General features: G+C 42.3%; 1 protein-coding gene across 2 annotated transcripts; it reads left to right on the top strand.

Annotated features, from left to right (window-relative positions):
* The first annotated feature begins 2,251 nt into the window (after nt 1–2,251).
* On the top strand, nt 2,252–21,080 carry PDC (phosducin). Of its 2 annotated transcripts, none has more exons than XM_065072802.1 (4): nt 2,252–2,389; nt 17,332–17,415; nt 18,761–18,921; nt 19,624–21,080. In XM_065072802.1, exons 2-4 carry the CDS (start codon nt 17,355–17,357, stop codon nt 20,149–20,151), a joined length of 750 nt encoding a protein of 249 aa, XP_064928874.1. In that variant the 5' UTR covers nt 2,252–2,389; nt 17,332–17,354; the 3' UTR covers nt 20,152–21,080. The 2 variants fall into 2 exon arrangements, with proteins under 2 accessions (XP_064928874.1, XP_005506603.2); XM_005506546.4 differs by lacking the exon at nt 2,252–2,389 and adding an exon at nt 13,512–13,872.
* Nucleotides 21,081–21,128: the final 48 nt, after the last annotated feature.

Raw genomic sequence — 21,128 nt, 5'->3', positions numbered from 1 at the left:
TTTTGGCCATGCTAATTTAAGAGGCATACTGGGAATTTTTAAATCTCTTTTATGTTCCCGTGACTTGCAGTAGATAAAAGGCAGAGGGTGATGGAGTTCAGTCATATCCAGGCCTCGCACTGAAGTAACGCTGTCACGGAGGAGGAAATTAATGTCCGCAATGCGAAGCTGTAAAAATGGATGAAACGAATAAAAGTAGAAGGTCAAACATTTAGAAGCAACGATATTGAATATCACAGCCAAACACAAAGCAATCTCAAACCTAATGCGGCCCACTATCTCCAAAAAAACCGGAATCTGACAAGTTTATATTTCGAAATCCCCTTGTCACAGAGGTGCCCCAAAAGTCAACATAGAGAAAGAACCAGCTCCAAACAGACTTTATTCCAGACAGAACCCTTTAGCAAAGAAAACCAACTGAAAACAGGGTTTATCCGAAATTATTCAGCACTGTAGCAACATCATAAAACACAGGTTTGGATACAAGTTGAGGATATTATTACCACACAAGAACAACGAGGATCCCCAGCACATGTGCTCACTTGCATGAAATGTCTTGCTTTTGCTCTTTAGAACAGAGCGAAGTGAGCTTCCCAATTCAGTGGGATCTTCCATTAAAAATTAACAGCCCTCTCATAAAAGACATTTAAATATTGCATAAGGAAGGGAAATAAATGAAGAACCATAGGTCTGTGACAGCTGGTGCATGGCAGGTAGGAAACACCTCAGGATGGGCTCAGCGAATAGAGATATAGCCAAGCAGGAAACAAAAACAGGCAAACAAACACATGTATATAAACCACATAAATACTAGAAGCTATGGGGAGAAATGTTATTGAAGTGGAATGTCTGATTTTAAAAGGAAATAATATCATTTTGGCTTCTCAAAAGATTTTTAATTGAGGCGCAATGCTTGGAGAACTGTTGCCATCATGATGTCCCATCAAACTCAGGTCCAGGTCCCAACATTTCCTCCTGGGACGTTCCCGTGTTCTCCACTTGGCACCTATGCCAGATACACAGTCGCTGTCTCAGCTGTCTGCAACTTCAATTTCGAGATGCAGAAAAAAGCTGCAATAATCCGTAGGTTTGTCTTTCATTGCAAGAAACTCCGTGAAGAATTTTGGCAGATCCCCAACACGTCTACACTGTTATTTCTGAGGATAAACCAACCTTTAACATGAAATTGAATTTATCCATACAGGGGAAAACTGAATTCTCTTATCCTCATCTACAATCTTATTTCTAAGGAAACAGTGACCCCGTTTTTCAAGAATTTGCAACTGATCCTTAAGGAGCTGCCACAGTGTTAATGAGTTGAATAATTGATGATCTGAGGTTGGAGGCTCCTCGGGCAGGGTCAGGTAGAACGGGTGCCCAGGACTGGGCTTTCAGCTTTCTCAAGGGTCGCTGCTGGGTGGACAAAAGCAGGACTGGTGGTTGACCGGTCACTGCTTTATCACTAAAATTAGTCACAAATCACATAAAACCTTGGTTAACCCAACTTATCAGAGAGCCACTCCAGCAGCCCCTTCAGAGCCAGGGTCCCAAAAGCTCTTGGTCCCCTGCAAGTCTCACTATACGCTTGGGACAATAATCCTCATGTAGCATTTTCTCCCTCTATATAATGTTTTGGGTTTTTTAACCGGGTCAAATCTGCTCATTTTGGTGTGACAATAAACTATCTAAACAACCTTCATTACTGCTACGTAAGCACTTTGAATGAGCTGGAAGCTAATGGTGGACCGAACCATGGAATAAAAGGAATGCAGTTCACATTAATTTTTTGGATTAGCTTTATCCCAGCAGACATTATGAAACTTATAGTGGGATAAACCCACCAGCTAATTTGAGTAGAGAGGAAGAAATCCAAAAGAAATAGTAATAAAATTCTCTTTCCCGTTTCTCATTTGCACTGTGTAGTATTTCATTCTTTAAATTAATGAGAAATATTTAAAAGGCCATCAGGGTTGTGAGAGTAGCTTTCCTACGTGCAGTAACAGGTTCTTATACCATGCTTATATCCATCCTTATATCTTCAGCGTTTTTAATACACCTTGCTCTGCAATACTGAGGTGCCATCTGTATCTCTTCTTCAGCGTCACTTGTTTTTCTCCCTTCCCAATTATATCTATGCACTAAATCCTTTAAACCTCCATCCAGTCTGCAACTCCATTGGCTCAAACTAATGAACAGAATTTTCTAATTCCCTTATCATAATCCTATTACCTGTCCAGGGCTATTTCTGCAAGGCTCATCATTACACCGAGATGTCAATCTGAGACCGGGTCTATCTGTGGTCACTTGTAATCCAGCTCCTCTCCTGGACAGCACCAAGGACACTTGGCAGCGCTTGGAAAAAGTGGAACTGAGCAACTGAGCCTCTCAGGTAGAGTGATTTGTATGTCGATTGCCTTTCAAGTTTTACTGCAGTAGGGGAGTGAAATACGGTGTTTTGAAGACGGCCACGGCTGCTAAAATTTATTAGCGCTGTATTAAACATTCTAATAGATAAACTTAACTGATACGGTCTCTCAGTAGAACCTCACCTTTGGCATCAGGCTGACCTGTAGCTGTTGAGATAAAAACTAATGCCAGATTTCCAGTTACAAACTTGGCAGGCAGTTTTGATTAAGCGGAGAATAACAAGCTACAAGAGCCGTCGTTATTAATTCTTTAAATAATCACAGGTTTTGCTCTAGCATGGACAGTAAGCGGTACTTCACTCCAGATGGAGTCATTTGGGGGAAGAGGAAATATATTAGCAATCTGAACCCTGGGCTGCTTGTAGTGTCTGCCCGGTCTCTCAGAAGTGACACCTATGTCTAATTTAACTGAGCTTTTAGATTCTTTGCATGGTGTCCTATCTCTCTTTATTTGATTTTGTCATCGATTTAATTCAAAGTGGGATTTTGTAACCTAGCTGTATATAAGAATCTGCAAGAGAATATAAACACACCATTTGTTTTGGGGTGGGGTGGAGTTCAGCACATTGGTGAAGGGTGAGCGAAGGGCTCAGATATCTGGGATAAGGCCCAGAAAACCTTAATGTCTGGGTCCTTTGTTTTCAGAGCCTCCAAGAAACTCTAAATCCTACCTTTAGAATAAATCCTATCTAATTTCAGGCTCAGAATTGCTTTCTTGCGAAAGAATGTTGTGGTAAGTATAAATATTGGCGTGGAAGAATAGCAAATTCACAGGACAAGAAACTTCACTATGCAGCTGGTGTGACAGCATTAATTTTAGGCAGGTTGCAAGTATGTCACTAAAGGTGTAAATGGTGCGTTATATGAAAAGATGAAGGAAATGTCCCTGCTCTGAGGGCAATCTGCCCCCGACAGCAGTGGAACAAATCATCAAGTCCACGGTTTGGTGGAGATGCTTCACTTACCTGTCAGTATTTTGATGTTCTCAGTGGCAAGCCTTAGTTATTTCTAATCAGATTTGGATTTGCTAGGGGGCATAACAACAGCCATCTTTATATATATGGAGAGATAAATACGTATATTTTATATATATATATGCATGTGTATATATATATGCCAGTCCTTCAAAACTAACCATAACGAGCAAGCGAAGAAAACTTAGTGTATATAATAGCTCACTATCCCCCCCATTTTATGATACTGAGAGATTGCTTTCTACAGCTGAGATCCCCAGAAAATAAGCATGTTGTGAATTGTACAGGTCCAGGTGGTCAAGAAACCCCAGGGCATAATTACATTTGGGATTCTTGCTTCCAACTTGCTTACGCAAACTATATGATATTTGCAATCAACGGCTTTACAAGTTTCCTGCGAGTACTTGAAATGTTTTTGGCAGGAAGTAACAGTTTGAACATAAAGTTACTCTTCTGCAGCTGGTATATATACCAGATTGTGAGAATTATACGTGAATACTTCATCCTGTTTCAGAAGGGGATAGGACACTTTAAGCTGATCTCTGTTATAAATATTAATGTCTAATCCTAGCAATTCTAATTACAGCACAGCTAAAATCGTGGGGAAATGCATTAGGTAATGACAGATAGTAATCAAAATAATACAAATTGAGAGCAAATCGCATAACTAGAGATGATCTCTGTAAGCCAGTATATGCAACTACTAGTTTTCAGTGATAAAGGGATCACTAGCAGCAACGGATCTTAAAGGCATCACAGGGTTCTCTTATTCCTAATGCACAAAGTGCAAAAACCCTACAGGTATTTTACATCTTCAAAATACTCTCATCTGTTCATATCCTCATCTCAGCTACAAAGATTTTCCTGAGTGAATTACATTATTAAAGGACATTCGTACCCCTCTCCAGCCCTTAAAGAAAAAGAAGGAAAAAATAACCAAAGAGAGCAGCAGTTCAGAAAAAAGGGGAAAAGGGCCTGGCTGATACAAACAGTAGCCCCACCTCAATGGGGAAATAACTTTCAATAATTATTGCACTAGAGTGAATTACAGGGATTAGTCAACTCAGTTGTGCAACTCACTGCAGTTACAGGAGGCTGCAGTTCTCACTTTTGCTGTGCAACTCCAGAGTAGTTTTAAAAGCAGAAGACACAAGGATTTATGAAAAATCTACATCACCCTTAAATTCCCACCCTGTCTTTTAGACCTATTGTCTTCTTAGACCACTTTCAGATGTATAGTGGTATAAAAGCAGAATAACAAACCCATAGTCCACAAACCACTGTGGACAGAAAATCCTCCAGAACTCCCTCGTTAGACACTGGTGAGCAAGGAGAGGAAAGAAAAATCAAGTTGTCTTCATGATTTGGTATGTTTAATATGGCAAAAAATGCAGGGACCTCAGCTGGAGAGGCCAGTAACCAGCTTTCAGTGCTATCCTATCTTAAACCAGGTCATAATCTTCATTTTAAGGCATATGGATAACCAGAGTTAGACTGAATTATAACCTCAACTCTGAATTCCTTGTATGAGCACAAGGATTTAGCCTGAGTCCCAATACAGTGAAATGTTTCTCACTGATTTAAATGTAAGCTGGAAAATGCTGTAAAACTCCATTATATTGCAATGGGCATACACCTCCGTTCTTGCCTTTAACATTCAATGCCTGCGGAGTTCAAGTGAAATCTGTAGAGGAATTTCCCCAATCAGTCTACCTGTACAAAACAATTCCTATCCTGCTGCTTGCTGGAAGGAAGATATCAAAGAGCTATGAGTGCAAGAACATAAAATGAAAGAGAAAAGCAGGGTCTGCCCAATATTGGGTATGAGAAGGGTTGGCCAAGATTGGGGGAATAACACTTTCTGGTTAAAAGAATAAAAATCAAAACAAAACAAATCCCTTGCAACTGTTTCAAGTGAAAGATTTCGTGAATTCTTATTGCCTCTTGTATTACTATTATTTTTTTAAGCTGAAATGAAACATTTCAATTTTTCATTGGCATTTTCAATTTGGAGAGACATGCAAGACGAGGGCAACAAGTAGTACAGGAAAGTATGATAAGCCTGAAAAATAGCTCCATATATTTGCCTGCCAAAACAAGAAATGGTGTTTGATGACCCAGAACGCTTTCCACTCTAACAGCCAGAGATAATAGAAAGAAGGGAAATGCGAGAAATCGCAGTGATTTTTTTCTGACTGTGTTCAATCAGAGGAATGGATTGTGACACTGTAGGAAGAATGATTCCTGCAGAGCGAGCTAAGCCGGGCTTTAGTGGGCCATCCCAGCTGCTCTGAGCAAAGTACCTGCTGCATTATGGAACTCCCATGGTCAAAGCTCCTCCAAGAAATTCCCAAATTACCATTCGTTCCCCAATAAGGGATCTGTGAGCTGTACCTACGGCAGTGATTTCAGCTGAAACTCAACCAGGCTGGGGGGCAGATTCGGTTCTTCATCTTGCAGGTGAGAACATCTTACCAAAGTCCTTCTGAACAAAAACACCCTGTTTTTTTATTTCTAATTGTTTCAGTGTTGATGAGAACTCCCACACAGGCAGTATCTTTGCTTTGAAAACATTAAAGTAATAAATTCAAATGGCATCTTGAAAATAAATTTGTTTCTATTTGCAATAGCATGTCATTGATAATATGACAGCATAATTAAAATATTCTTAAATTATTCCACTTATGGAATATCTTAAAGAGAATAGCCTTGCATATTTGATCTTAATTTGAGATGAAAGCATGTAATATTTAAGTATTGTCATTTTTACATGAAGTATCAAATAAAATAATTGAGGTGCTGAGTCCTATTCTTCACAATTGCTGGAATCCTATTAAAATAGCTGCCTCCAGCGGTACCCAAAGACAACCACATGTTGTCTATCCTTAAAGCAGTAACAATAATAAATAATAAAATAAATACTGAAAATACAGTCTACCTAAAAATAACCTAGCTAAGTCTTAAGCCAAGCAGAATTAAGTAGACCCTCAGGAAGAGTTAGGAGAAGTCTACATCGGATGAGGAAACACACCAGCCATTGCCTGTCTGAGGTTGAAATACAGACTCTGAGGACTTCCAGGTGCTCTTTTCTTCTCAGGAGACCATTTCTCCCAGTTTTTGTTTCCATTCTCCATGCTAGTTGAGTGCTGTAGTTCACCCAAAAAGGGCTTCAAGCCACTGAACCAAGTTGTCAGGAATCCACAACCTATGGTTAATAAAACAGTGGAATGTATTTATTCAGAGCTTACTTAGATGACTTTAAAAATCATTTTAGAAATTGTCTATTTATTTAAAATACATTAACAGCCATTTTAGTGCTTTATCATTTTATGATACTCTTCTGTTTAGTATGAATATTGATGCATCATTCAAGACTCTCCTACAATTTTATAATACAGGTATTAATATAGACTTGCTGTCATACAGACCGACCTAGTGTTTATTGACTGTTAAATGGTTAAGTGAATTATAATTTGATTTTCTTCACAGAGCTTGCTGGAACACATCAATAAATGAGGCTCTTGCAAACTGATTCACATTTCAACTGTTTTGTTGGGACAGTTAATGCTGTAAAAGCCATTTATCATGTAAATCCAAATCAGTGACATCATGCTCATCTGAAATAGCACGTTTTTCCTCTGATTTATGATGCTCTCTGGTTTTGTATCTGAGGGTAATTCTCCCAAAGGGACAGCGAGTGCTCTCACATGCATTCACATCTACTTTTTTATCACTGAAGGATTCACAAATAGGACCCCTTTAAGAGCTGAAGCCACACACACCCACCAAAATCATTAGAAAAAAAAAATCCTAGAAAAAACAGATTTAATTACTTCTAATGCTCACAGAATTCTTCTGCTTTTCTAAAACCAGCACAGTGCTCACGGCTGCTGCTCCATCCCCTTCCATGGCTGCTGCTCCATCCCCTCCCATGGCTGCTGCTCCATCCCCTTCCATGGCTGCTGCAGCCAGTTCTGCAGCTGTACTCAGGTCCATGCAGCAGCTCGGGTTTAACCAAACGTTGTGCTCTGCTGCATAAATAAACCCAGAGGGAGGAGAAAACCCACCATCAGAACATCTTCAGTATCTCTTGTTCTTACTTCTCTTGATCCCGCGTCCAGCTGCTGTGAACACGGGAGGACAGGACCTGGCTTATCTTATCACGTCAGCCATGACAGCAATGAGACAGGGCTGCCCTGATGCTTTGCAGAAGGTACCTAAATCCTGCAGCAGCTTCCTACAACACGAGGAACATTGTGTTCTGACACGTACCACGCATTTTGTATTTTATTCACTAGAAGCTTGCGCCGTTGAGCATATTTTCCATTTACCCTCGAGATTAGCACTGCAGACCAAAAGGAATTAAGAGATCTTTGCGCGTACCTAGAACCGCAGAACCTGCGGTGCTGTTATTTCTTGGGCTTTACATGGCATTGTCACATCGCGCAGGTGACAGTGATGCTTCCCTCAGCCTCTGCTCCAAATTCTGTCCCTAGAAGGTAGATTGGCGTTCGAGCGCTCTATTGGTGCACACATACAAAGCAAATGAAATGAATTGGTAAGATCTTTTCTGATAAGATCATTATGTTCCCTTCATTCTCCTTTTGCCCTTTCACTTCTTTTTCCCTGCTAAGCAAACAAGCTCCCTGACATCTCGTGCTGCTTGTTATAACAAGCCCTTTTCTGCTGATGCTCTTTTCTTCTGCTCAGATGAATGTTAGGAGCCTTCAAGAAAATATCACTGTTAGACGGCTGCAGCCATCTGCTTCTTATGGGGTGATACAACTGTATCTATGGCTTCTTATTGGGTCATACAACTGTAGCCTGACCTCAGGGGAATATTTGGAATTAATTCAGGATACAGCCATGGCAATCTCTGTGAAGGAGTCTTAGAAACAACTAACGCTGCACGGAAAAACTGGCCCAGAATTTGTGTTCCAGTTTCTACATAAATAAAAGCAAGTCACAGGGAAAGTATCTAGTGTGCTGTTTATCTAAGCTGTGCTCTGGAACAGGATAGGAAAAGCACGTGTTTTCAGCCATCGGCAATTTTCTACAAATTGTAACGTTTATTTACGCATTCAGGGAATCTTGTGTAAATGCCTTAGTTGCTGTATAACCGCAGCCCCAGCTTGCTCAGTTCTGGTCTGCAAAGGAGGCAAAAGCATTCTAATTTCATGCCATTTTACAAGCCACATATGAAGCCGTTTGCAATTTAGCTGGTGAGTTTTCACCATGTATAATTAAGAGTCTATATTGCAGGATCCAAAGGGAAACATGAAGCCTCTGGAGCGACACCAAGGGTATCTCTAGAGGAAAGGGGTAAATCATGAAGCCAGGGCCCTGACGTACCCGCTGCGGGAGTTACAGCTCTGCAGGGCTCTCCGTGGCCGCACAATATTGGCCTTTCATCTTCTGATTAAACATAGGGAATACACTCCTACTGTCGCTTTTACTTGTAGCTTCACGGGGATGTCAGGATCATATACAGCAGAGACAACATTATTTGTCATATTACAAGCAAGGGCGCCAGGCAGCCATGCGTACTGTAAAGTTGCAGCTGGCTGAATGGGACTTGGACGTGCACCATTTGATTAATTACTTTATAAACAGTTACTGTATTTTTTGGTAAATGGTCAAATGAAAAAAAAAGAGCAACATTCTGTTGTAACATGTCCAGCTGTCCACAGCTTTACAGCTCAACAGAGGAATTTTGTTTTCTTCTATTTTGGATATACTAACCTGACTCAAGATCGCCAGCATCCTCCTGACAGCATCTATGCTGCCTCTTTACCACTTTTACATGGGGATCTTCTCATTTCACATAAATATGGGAATTAATCTCCTCAACTAGCAAGTTTCACTCTCTGCTCTATAAAGGGAGACAAGTTTGCATCCAGTAGTGCAGATGTAGCTATTGTGTTAGCACGAGTAAGTGTAAGTCTTGCTTGGTCTGCTCTGACTTTACTCTTGAATCATCTCCGCAATACACATGTAAATCTAATTAAAGTCCCAAGAAGTTAATAAATACACCCTGTCAAGAGTTACTGGCCAAGCTTGCCCAAAGCTCTATCCAAGGGGTGAGCAGGTCCCGCTGCACAGAAAGGCACTAATTCAGTGTTAACAGCGGCAGAGCTGGAACGTAATATAACTTTTCAAATGATGAGATTGGAAGATGATATAACTTCTCAAAAGGCGGGAAAGCAGCAAAAAAATTCTTCGTACATCTCAGAGGATGCTTGTTAATGTTCAGAGAAAGCCAGGAATGAATAATACATTAATTTGAAAGCTATTATGAACAACTTTTTGGGTTTTTAATTGCTTAATTCTCTCAAATTTGAGAGAAAGGCAGCTTAGGTAGACCCTGCATTTATAGGGAGCCTGGTGGCTAGGTCAAGCCTGCCTTTTGTAGATAACAAAGCGTAGATATGAAGAAATCAAAAGCAAGAATTTCTGCTCATTTACTTCTATAGTTATAAATACATATTTGTAAAAATACCTGCAACCAAGCTAAGAAAAAAACAACCAAACAACCCCCACCAAAATGAAATATTGGAATTTCTGAGCCAAAGCTATTTTGCTAAGTGTTTTCCGTGGGCAATCTTTTGCATATCCAGAGCCTTAGGAGGCGTTTTCAGGCAAGCCCTGCCCAAAACAGACCGTGCATGTTCTCCCAGCTTCCCAAGGTTTCATTCCTCCCAACCCGCCCCTCCAGGCACCTTTTATCTTTTTCTGATGGGAAGGAGAAGTAGGTGTCTGTCCAAAGTCCCTACAGGGTACAACTACTTCTAAATCACTTCTAATTCACCTCACAACAGATTTAAATTTCTTCCCTTTTCCAGCAAACGCTGGCCATCAACGTCTCCAAATGTCTGGCTCCAGCCACTGCTGGAGTTACAGCTCTGACATATGTGATTTTTGACAAATATAGGGATTATACGAACTGCCAAACATCTGCTGAGCTTGGGAAAAAAAAATACATAAAATCTCTCCCCTAAGGCTTCTGCCATTCATCATGCCTTTGCTAATTACAGCAATAAACTGCAATCAAACTCTGAAGGACATGTCAATTCTAGCAGGCATAGAGATGTTTATTTAGAGTTGGGATGTTAAATATGTACTTAGACATCAACTGAAAACTCTGTCCTGACTTTCAGAGTTCCATGGTGAAATGCTCAGTCCATCTGGCAAATCTGGCCAGGCATTGAGGTTAAACACGGATTGAGGTTCGTGTCTTTAAATAGCTGCATTTGAAAACCTGGCTGTTCTGCTTCGGATTCAAATAGACACGGTCTTACCATCAACCACCCTCCTCTGCCACCCCCATGGATATAGCCAAGGTTTGTTTTTCAAATAATATAAACGAATAAGAGGCTTCCTGAGAGAATTTTAAAAGTAATAGCAACTACGTAACTGCGCCAATGGGATCCACAAATTTGAATCCTGACATCCAAAAGACATTGACCATTTAATATACAAAATGAAGCTTTTTCAAATTAGAAAATTTGGTTAATGATAATTGAAATTTGACGTTATTAGTGTCAACTAATATTTTTTCCGAAATAATAAAACAAGTCCTGTTTGAAAAGATCTGCATTCTGCCTTTCCATACAAAACATGGGGGTCCTACAGTAGAAGTGAATCTGATTGATGTGAAAGATGTTGAGCTAATTGTCCATTTCAGAGTGAAATCCAGAAATAAATGTGCAATCCATACAAGATGAAGAATTTCTGGTGCATAACGATACACCAGATTTGGAAAGACTAAAAAAACAAACAGGAGAAAGGGATATTTTTTTTAATCCAACGCTTTTTAACTTAACACAGTGCTGTAGCCTGGGGCAGTCACATCGGGAATTTCCTAATTGGGAAAGCCTGAAGGAGAAATTAAACTTTTAACTGCATCTATTTAAAGTGTTTCTATCTCATGAATAAAGAACAGCGTAACCCTCCTAAAGCGGATGGAGTGAATAATCCGATCCTGCAGTCTCAGTGACCTTCCTATGTCAGCCCATCCTGGGTTAGATTTTCTTCCTATTGTATGGTCTCTTCTTTAAGCAAAGTTCCAGTGTTTTGAAATAATGTATTTTCCCCAAATACAGTGATTTAATCACTACATGTTACACCATGTTTTTCCTCTGGGTAAGTCCAGGAAATATCCGTTTATCCATAGAAGCCTGTTTTTGCACGTCTGGTAACACAAGGCCAGTGTGGGTGGTCAAGGCAGAGGTTGGCGGCTCTGAAAGCTGGTTCTTCAATCTGTATTTACCCACCTTAACATGAGGGACCCGATGGTTTCTGGCTGCAAAGGCAGCTGCGGGTACTCGGTGGTTTCCAGCAGCACTTCTCTGGTTGGGTGCCTGATGGTCATTGTCTGGAGCGGATCACTAAAGGTGCTGATGGCTCTTGGCTCTGAAATCCTGACCTCTGACATTGACTTTGCTGATGTAATGATGCTAATGCGTCTTGCAAATCTAAATGCAGGCATGATCCAGGATATATAGCGCTCTTGTGCTTTTTTTGCCCCCCTTTTATTTTTGAATTAAAGGGACCAGCTGAGAAGCACCTTGTTCCTGTGACACTGATGTGCTCCGACCCCCTGCCCAGTCTCTCATTCAGCAAACATGTGTTTTGACTAACGGCACGAACTACACGGCATACAGAACATGCAAAGTGAACAGTGTGTTGGGATAGCACATTTTGTTTAGTAGCTACGAAGCAGATCGTGGCCAGGTCTGAAGCACACGTGTCCCAACCGTGCAAACCATGCAAATCCACGTTCAACCATTCAACCTTCCCAGTTCCCAGGCAATGTCCCAGCAATCGCTGGGGATTAGCACACACAGAACTGCATTTTCTGAGGGATTTGCATGTATGGAAGGCAGCAAATTTGGGCCTAGAGCCTGTTTATATTTTGAGAAAAATATTCCGCATGTTTACTTATTGGACTAGTAGCTAAAAAAGCAAGATTTATTCATTGGCTTTGTCCTTAACAGAATGCATCTTGCCTTTTACAGTTTGTTTAGAGATAGTTTTTTTTTGTAATTTCCCTCTCTTCTGTACCTACAATTTACCACTAGAAGACACTGTTTTTGTATTTACAGCTGCAATATATTACGAACAGTAAATAAGTCTTCACTACAAACACACAGGCACAGCGCTTCCTTCCTGAGCTACCTCAGAAATTCAATATGGATAGAACAGTCGGAAAAAAAGGTGATTTTGGGTGCACAGAACACTTTGTGAAGGCTAAAAGCACAACATACTTGTTACTAAGTAGAAAGCATTATTTCATATTGCATAAAAAGGAAACACTTTATCACACGGCCATCTCTACCCTGGGATAAGTCTGGCCCCTCTGGTCTAATGACAACAGAAGGATGAGCATCAGTAATAGGAATCGTTCTTCTTGAGCTAAAACAGACCCAAAGCTCACAGAAATTAAATGGCATTGGTGATCTGCAGACCTGATAGGGAAAATATTTTCTCCCCATTAGCACATTTCAAATAAAAATCACAGAATCACAGAATCCCAGAATGTCAGGGGTTGGAAGGGACCTGGAAAGCTCATGCGGTGCAATCCCCCCATGGAGCAGGAACACCCAGATGAGGTTACACAGGAAGGTGTCCAGGCGGGTTGGAATGTCTGCACAGAAGGAGACTCCACAACCTCCCTGGGCAGCCTGGGCCAGGCTCTGCCACCCTCACTGGGAACAAGTTTCTTCTCAAATTTAAGTGGAACCTCCTGTGTTCCAGTTTGCACCCATTGCCCCTTGTGCTATCACTGGTTGTCACCCAGAAGAGCCTGGCTCCATCCTCCTGACACTCCCCCTTTCCATACTGATCCCCATGAATGAGCCACCCCTCAGTCTCCTCTTGTCCAGCTCCAGAGCCCCAGCTCCCTCAGCCTTTCCTCACACGGGAGATGCTCCACTCCCTTCAGCATCTTGGTGGCTGCGCTGGACTCTCTCCAGCAGTTCCCTGTCCTGCTGGAACTGAGGGGCCACAACTGGACACAATATTCCAGGTGTGGTCTCCCCAGGGCAGAGCAGAGGGGAGACACTTTCAGTTGTCAAAAGCAATGACAAAAGGTAATGAAAATGCAGCGTATCTTCTAAATCAGCAAATTTTTGCCCCACAAAGGTTGCAGTTCATCTGACACATCATATGCTGTTAAAATTATGCAAAAGGAAAACTTGCCAGCGGTAGCAATGCAGCTGGTGTCCTGGAAGGTCCGTTGGGTACTTACTTAGAACTAAGGGACACAAACGGCTTTTGTGATGACGTTTATTATCATGTTGCCATCGCTGGACACCATCCTGCATTGCTAAGTGCTGCTTCTGACCTCTGCGATCCATGGTGCTCTTTGCCTGACTCAGGCTTGAGAAGGTTATGTTAACAGATGACCTTAACGAACTTCTAAAAGACAGCACTGTCGGCCAACTAATTATCATCGAACCACCGAATCCCAGGTTGGTAGAGAGCACAAGGATCATCTGGTCCAACCTTTCTTGGCACAAGCCCGTTCTAGACAAGCTGGCCCAGCACACCTGAATCTTAAATTGTCCAATGTTGCAGAACCCACCACTTCCCTGGGAAGATGATTACAATGGCTGATTGTTCTCACTGGGAAAAACTTCCCTTGTGTCCAATCAGAATCACCCCAGGAGCAACTTGTACCTGTCGCCCCTTGTCTTCCTTTCCTCCAGGCTCAACCAGCCCTGGTGTCTCAGCCTTTCCTCCCATGGCGGCTGCCCAGTCCCTGGATCATCTTTGTGGCCCTTCTCTGGCCCCTCTCCAGCCTGTCCACAGCTGGTTTGTGCAGCAGGGACCAAAAGTGAGCACAGGATTCCAGGTGTGGCCTGGCCAGCACTGAGCAGAGCAGGATGATGACTTTGTCTCTGCTGGCGATGCCCTTGGTGATGTGGCCCAACGTCCTGTTGTCCTTCTTTGCTGCAGCAGCAGCCACTGATCACTCAGATGGAGCTTGTCGTCCCACCGTGCCCTCAAGTTCCTCTCCACCAAGCTGCTCCCCAGCTGGGTACAACCCAGCCTGTGCTGCACTCTGGATTATGTTTTCCCAGGTGCAACACCTTGCACTTGTCCTTGTTGAACTTCATAAGGTTCATGCCAGCCCACTCTTCACCACTCAGTGTGGTGCCATTGGCAGACTTCAGCAGGGTACGCTTGATCTCACCATCCACGTCACTTACAAAGACGTTAAACTAATCCTAAGTAGGACCCACCTTCAGCTGGGTGCTGCAATGTGTGGCTCCTGTCTCTTGCAGAGGATGGCTCTAGCTGTCCCCACCGCTGGGCACACCAGATTTAACCCCCTTGTAAAGCCAGGGAGGTGACAGCTTTGGATCTGAGAAATCTGGTGAGGGGTCATTACCACCGACTCTGTTGGACTATTTGCTTTCCTGTCCCAGCACTATGCATGGACATGTCCTCATGGAGGTACTTGCACAGTGTGCTCTGGAGCTGGAAGGACCCACACTTCTCCAAATACCAGGAACCTCCTTTTTTCCTTTGGAAAATGCTGCATGCCCAGTGTATAAAAGAACACCACCCCCCAAAAAACCCCACCAGCAACAAAAACACCTCATCTAAACCCTTCACAAGGATGTGGAAGAGTTTCCCGCCCTGGTGATTGCCCACACACAAAGCACAGTAACTTACACCTTTTTTCACTTAATTTATTGAAAGGAGAGCCAGCTCATCCTAGAACTGAGCATCCCACGGATCACCTTGCATTCATTTGCCCTCGTCCTCAGGTTGGGAAACACCTGGCTTGGATGGCCTAATTCTCCCAGCACCAAGATAAGCACAATAAATATTTATAACTCCCCTGAGCATGAAGAACAGTTTGTATAACTTGCTCCAGGCTCAGAGCCTGACTCAGCCACAGAACCAGGATTAAGTTTTAGGAGTTTCCCGCTCCCAGGTCCATGGGCAGCTTACCAGCCTGCACATCGCCAGGACCGTCGGCTCATGCCACGCTGCAGAATGGTGAACCGCAGCTTTCCGTGCTGCTATGATTCACCTAATCTTTTCAGATTTATTAGGCACAACAGATCAGTAACATAAACTTTACAGAGATTTTTCATTTGTTAAGCAATCAGTTCCCATCTCTAATGTTTCACCGAAAGTGTGCTCAGTTTTCTGGTTTGAGCATGCAACAGACTGCTTAAGTTTCATATCCTGTATTTTTATCACCTTTCAGGGCTACAAGCTGTTAAATAGCAAAGCACACAGAGAATCAAGCCCTCTCTTTCCTCATGGAACAAAGAAAAACCTCAGCATCAGCAGACAGAAGAAGAGCTTTTTGTAGATGTCCATGTAAGCCACAGGTCTGACTTAGGCAACTTCGACCCAGCATATCCACACAGCTCTCCAGCCCTGACATGGCAAAGATTCGTATTTCCATTTCAGAACTGATTTAATGGCAATTGGTCCAATAATTTGGATCTATGTGCTGACAACAATCTATCTACAGAAAGAATTTAGACCGATCAAGTATAACTCAATATCTGCTTTTCTTCCAAACTTATTTGCAATGCTTCTCGCAGGTTTTGATTAATTGCCACAAGTACATGTATGGAATAATTTATTCCCACATTTACTGATTAGCTTTGGTCCCAATACACACCAGAATCTGATTCCTTGTGTCTTGCTCAGCTGTTACTCTGGTTTATTCCTTGATGCTGGTAAGTGAAGATGAAGACGCATTTCCTCCTGTGCCATGTGTGCTACAACACTAACATCACTCCAGCCTAACCCACCAGCAGCTCTGAAACACGGCATTCATGGCATGATAACCTCTCAGCATTTACTGTGAAGTCCAATAAAGCTTACCTTAGCACCTGAACAGCTAAAACTGCTCCAGACTGGATGGGAGCACTCAAATCATCTGCCTTAAGACTCCTGTGGACAGAGACACTTTATCACATTAGAATTACCGGTTTCAACTCAAAAGGAAACTTGTGCAATGTGAGAAAAGACTCAGTATCGCGCGGTGGCAGAGCTGATGCAGAGGGCTATCTAGATGTCTATCAGTAGTGTTGTAAAAACGCATGTGAATAATTGGTACCTTTTTTCTCCTCAATGCTCTGCCCAAACCCTGCTGCTCTGGGATGCTCTGGCACCACCCAGCTGGGCTCATCCATAGGAATACACAAGGAAACCTCTGCCCCTAAAGAACAGCGGTTCCTCTTAACCCCTCCAAAAATTCCATAAAAGACAAAGGCTCTTGCTTGAGTGCTGCTGTATCACAGTGCCCTGTCATTGCCATCCGCTCCTTGGGTTGCCTTATTTATAGACCAGGTGGAACAAGAAAAGGATTTTGATTTACAACCCCCATAACTTTTCCTGTTTTGTAGCAAACATGGCCAAACCAGTACAAGCAGTTTATCTCCAGGGTGTTCAGAGGTTTCTTGCCCAACAGCTTCAAATACTTGGCTCTGTCTTCTGTATGAAAAATGAGCAGTTCAGGCAACCCTTAAAAACAAATACCTGTAGGACTTGGGGGAATAATAGGTTCCTGATTCCAAAGGGGATTAAAAGGAAAAAACAAAGGAAAAAAGAAGAAAATACTCAGTACACATTCCCAATGCAGACAAGTTTTACAACCAGTATTTCACACCATGTTCCCAGTATTCTCCAGTGACTGAGAAGGAACAGTATAACGAAGAAACCCTCAGCCAGGCAGTTTCTGTAAGAATCTGGCCACATGTCTTTTTAAAAAGACTGACATATATCCTATTTGCTTTTGATGAGGTGATGAGGATGAGTTGCTCTACAATTATCATGTGTATCTCGATCTCCACGGATAGCTAACAGCTGCAGGGAATTACACACCATGCTGTACCTGCTGTAAGTTTATCCCTTTTCTATCCTGTTATTAACCATTCTCCTTTTCGAACTTGCAGCATCTTCTACTCCAGCCACCAAAATGGAAGAAAATGCCAACACCAGCTTCGAAGAAGATTTTGAAGGACAAGCGACACACACAGGCAAGAAAACTAACTGCTTTTCTTTTTTTTTTTTCCTAAAAATAAGCTAAATTGTCCCTGTTCACTGGGGAATCTCAGAATTCAAGTCGATCCAATTGGTTTGCCAACAAACTTGCACAGAAACATCGACTCCAAAGCCAACGAGAATTGGTTTTGGAGTGACACCCCTCATGGAAGGTGACACCAAACTGACCTTTGGGCCAATCTCCTTATACCGGAAGCAAATGGCAAATGCAGAAAACACCTGAAGAAACCACCAACAGCAGTGGCCCACGGCAGGTCTTGTTGGTTTATTGCTTCAGTCATAAACAACAGCCTTTATCCTTCCAGGGATAAGAGAAGAAAACAAAACAGCAACAAAAACCACACTCACACGCTAGAATTAGGTTATAAACTTTCACTATAAAGGTTGAATTATTTTTTCCTTCTTACAGAAGGAACATTCAGTGCTAAAAGAGAACTTATAAATCCTTTTGGCAAACACAGCATAGCATTTAGAAGCCTTAAAAGCATCCTTGCCCAGAATCGCAACTCTTTTTAATCCAGCACTCAATCACCATGGTTTTTGTGAGGATTGACATTGTGTTCAGCTCTACAGACGGGCATCACTTCATCCCACCCCACCAACAGGTAACGACACGGCAATCATTCCCTCCCTCTGCTCCGAGGGCTTCGTTTGCTTTGGGCTATAATAAATGTAGCTCTTGTAATAACTCCTCCTGGCGTTCTTTCCCAACCAGCCTCACTGCTCTTGACTAACATTATTGTACACATCTATTTTTCTAAGGACCCAAATGTAGGGCACTACATCAACACCTAGGCTTCCAAATAGTTGTAGATATCAGGCTGTTGTACGGTTGTTGTTACGCCAAGAGGTTCAGGCTAATTCGTGCTTTGGAATCTTGTTTACAAAAGATCAGGTCACCTTCCCTTTCCAAGGAGGGGTGTTGTGCCTTTAGCCACCTCTTTAAGATGTTGAAATTTGATACAAAACAGAGTGTTGGCAACTGGCAACACCATATCTCTCTCACGGGAGGGAGAATTGCTTACTTAGCCTTTTCTATAGAGAAATGCAAATATACTCCTACAGAACACCAGCTTTGGCCAATATGTCAGTTTTTACAGGTTTTGATATCTCCATCCTCGTTAACTACTCATGTAATTCCCCAAAATCTTTGTAGTAGATCCTGACAGGAACTAGACCATCGAAGTAACCCAGGTTAGGAAAAAGTTATTTCTTTTGGATGCTAAAGTAACACATTGGTCCCAAAGCAGCAAAGAGCAGAATCTTCTTAAGACAACTTGCTGCTGCAGCCAGTTTCTCATCTAACTTCATGTCTTTTAGGGCCCAAAGGTGTGATCAATGACTGGAGGAAGTTTAAACTAGAAAGCAAAGATAGAGACTCTCTATCTTTGAGCAAGAAAGAAATTCTTAGACAAATGTCTTCACCACACAGATCTTTCAGTAAAGAGGATAAAGACACCAGAGAGAGATTCTGCCGCAAGGTAAGAAAAGAAAAGCAAAATAAATAAAACTTGATTCTATATAAAACATACTGATTGTAAGGTAGAAAATCCTCCGTTTGCCAGATTCAATTTCTTCACGACTTAGCAGAGCTCACACAATACAGGCAGAACAAAGGCACGCCTGACCATCTATCCAGCCCTCTCTCGAGCAAAGTCTAACTTCACTAAAATAAGCAGTGTATTTCACAACAACGTATCACACAACATAGTTTGACCTTTCTTCCTCCCTTCCCTGCCTCAGTGCTCTATCCTTGGTTAAGGCAATGGAAAAATGTTAACACATTTAAAAACCTACTAGTCAGGGTAGAGCTCTGAGCCTGAACGTTGCTCATTACCACTTACCAGTTCTGAAAGTGGGAGATACAAACGCCCCCCAAAAAAACACAGGAATTAAACTTTGACCCCACTACAGTCCCTGGCAGAATTCCCACCAACTCTAGAAGACCTGGAAGTTTTTGCCAAATGTGGCAACTGTCTTTAATACCATCAAGTTGACATGCAAGTGTTGAGACGGGATCTTCACCCGTCTCCCAAAGAGACCTTCCAGTGTCACTGTGGGAAGTGATGGCTTTTCTGGCTAAGCTTTCCATGCCACGTTCTTTAGACAACAACTTAGTCTCTTCCTGCCTCAGCACCGACACATTACCACTTATTAATACAACATTCTCTCAATATTCACAGATGAGCATGCAGGAGTATGAATTAATTCATGATGAGCAAGAAGATGAAAGTTGCCTACAAAAATACCGCAAACGCTGCATGCAGGATATGCACCAGAGGCTGAGTTTTGGGCCAAAATACGGTTATCTGTGTGAGCTGCAGAACGGGGAACAGTTCCTGGAAGCTATCGAGAAAGAACATAAAACCACCACTGTCATCGTCCACATTTATGAAGACGGCATCAAGGGCTGCGACGCTCTCAACAACAGCTTGACCTGCCTGGCGGCCGAGTACGCCACCGTCAAGTTCTGCAAGATCAAGGCCTCCGACACGGGGGCTGGCGACCGCTTCTCCAACGACGTGCTGCCCACTGTCCTCGTCTACAAGGGTGGGGAGCTCCTGAGCAATTTCATCAGCGTTTCTGAACAATTCAATGAGGAGTTCTTTGCTGGGGATGTGGAGTCTTTCCTAAACGAGTATGGGCTGCTACCCGAAAGGGAGCTTCCAGCACTGGATAACGGCAACGCGGACGAGCAAGATGTTGAATAGCTAGAGCGCCGTAGTCCTCGCTGTCTCCCTTCCCTCTTCAGTGTGGTGTAAATCAATCTCAGTAACACCCGCCTCATTTAGAGAAGGCTGCCTTTGCTAACTTATTTGTAAGATACACATATGTATACATTGCTTAACTGTTAGTATGTGAATTTTATTTAAAACATATACGACTGGCAGTCCTGTACATAATTATTGCTATGCCAGCTGCAAGTAATAAGCACAGGAGAAAATACTGGTGGTGTTTAAAAATACAAGGAAAAATAAAAAATGAGGGCAAACGTGTATCTCCATTAAGCACAAGGAGAACTGAATTCCAACAGGAACAGGATGGATCCATCCCTCTGTATACACAAAAAGCCATCTCCATGCTCCGGAGTTACGGACAGCCCTGGCTCTGCAGATTCACATCTACTGGGTTCAGTAGGAACACGATTTCATCTGGCGCTTTTAAGGACAAACAAACAGCCCGATGTCCTTGCACTCCTGAATGGCTTAGGTACCTAGGATGTTATTTTATGCTTCTGCATTTAACTTTTAGTATTCATGAAAATACGGATGTTAGCTCAGCGCTTTGGTAAGTTTGCCATCCAAACAGCTAGCACAGACACATTATCAGCTAATTGTTGCTCCATATTTTGAACAGTGATTTTTAAAATGTCTGGGAGTTACTGAGGAAGTATATTGTGCTTATGTAATTTCTCTGAATAAAGCTTAACAGCTCTCAAAACCTGCCATTAGAAGTGTGAGATACATTGGGAATATTTAATCTTAAAAACATCTGGAATATTAGTAAACACTCATTAGACGTTTACTAAACTCAAAGTGTTGAGTTTTGCTAAAGGGATGCTGCTGGGTAGTACGATTTAATAATCTGTTTGAGAAGATGACACAGGGTAAACTCACTTTAAAACCTCCTTTCTCTGTAGGTGTAAAAAAATCCCCACCCTCCACTTCTGATACCAGAAAGAAACCTT

This window comes from Columba livia, chromosome 8, assembly GCF_036013475.1.
Source record: "Columba livia isolate bColLiv1 breed racing homer chromosome 8, bColLiv1.pat.W.v2, whole genome shotgun sequence".
Lineage (NCBI taxonomy): Eukaryota > Metazoa > Chordata > Aves > Columbiformes > Columbidae > Columba > Columba livia.
Note: the sequence above shows the minus strand (reverse complement) of the source record. Positions and strands in the feature narration are given on the sequence as shown.

Bases quoted from the DNA above. Each gene is read 5' to 3' on its own strand.
- PDC (XM_065072802.1), top strand. From the start codon at position 17,355: ATGGAAGAAAATGCCAACACCAGCTTCGAAGAAGATTTTGAAGGACAA. The intron at 17,416-18,760 runs GCAAGAAAACTA...CATGTCTTTTAG, and splicing joins AGGACAAGCGACACACACAG to GGCCCAAAGGTGTGATCAAT. The intron at 18,922-19,623 runs GTAAGAAAAGAA...CAATATTCACAG, and splicing joins GAGAGAGATTCTGCCGCAAG to ATGAGCATGCAGGAGTATGA.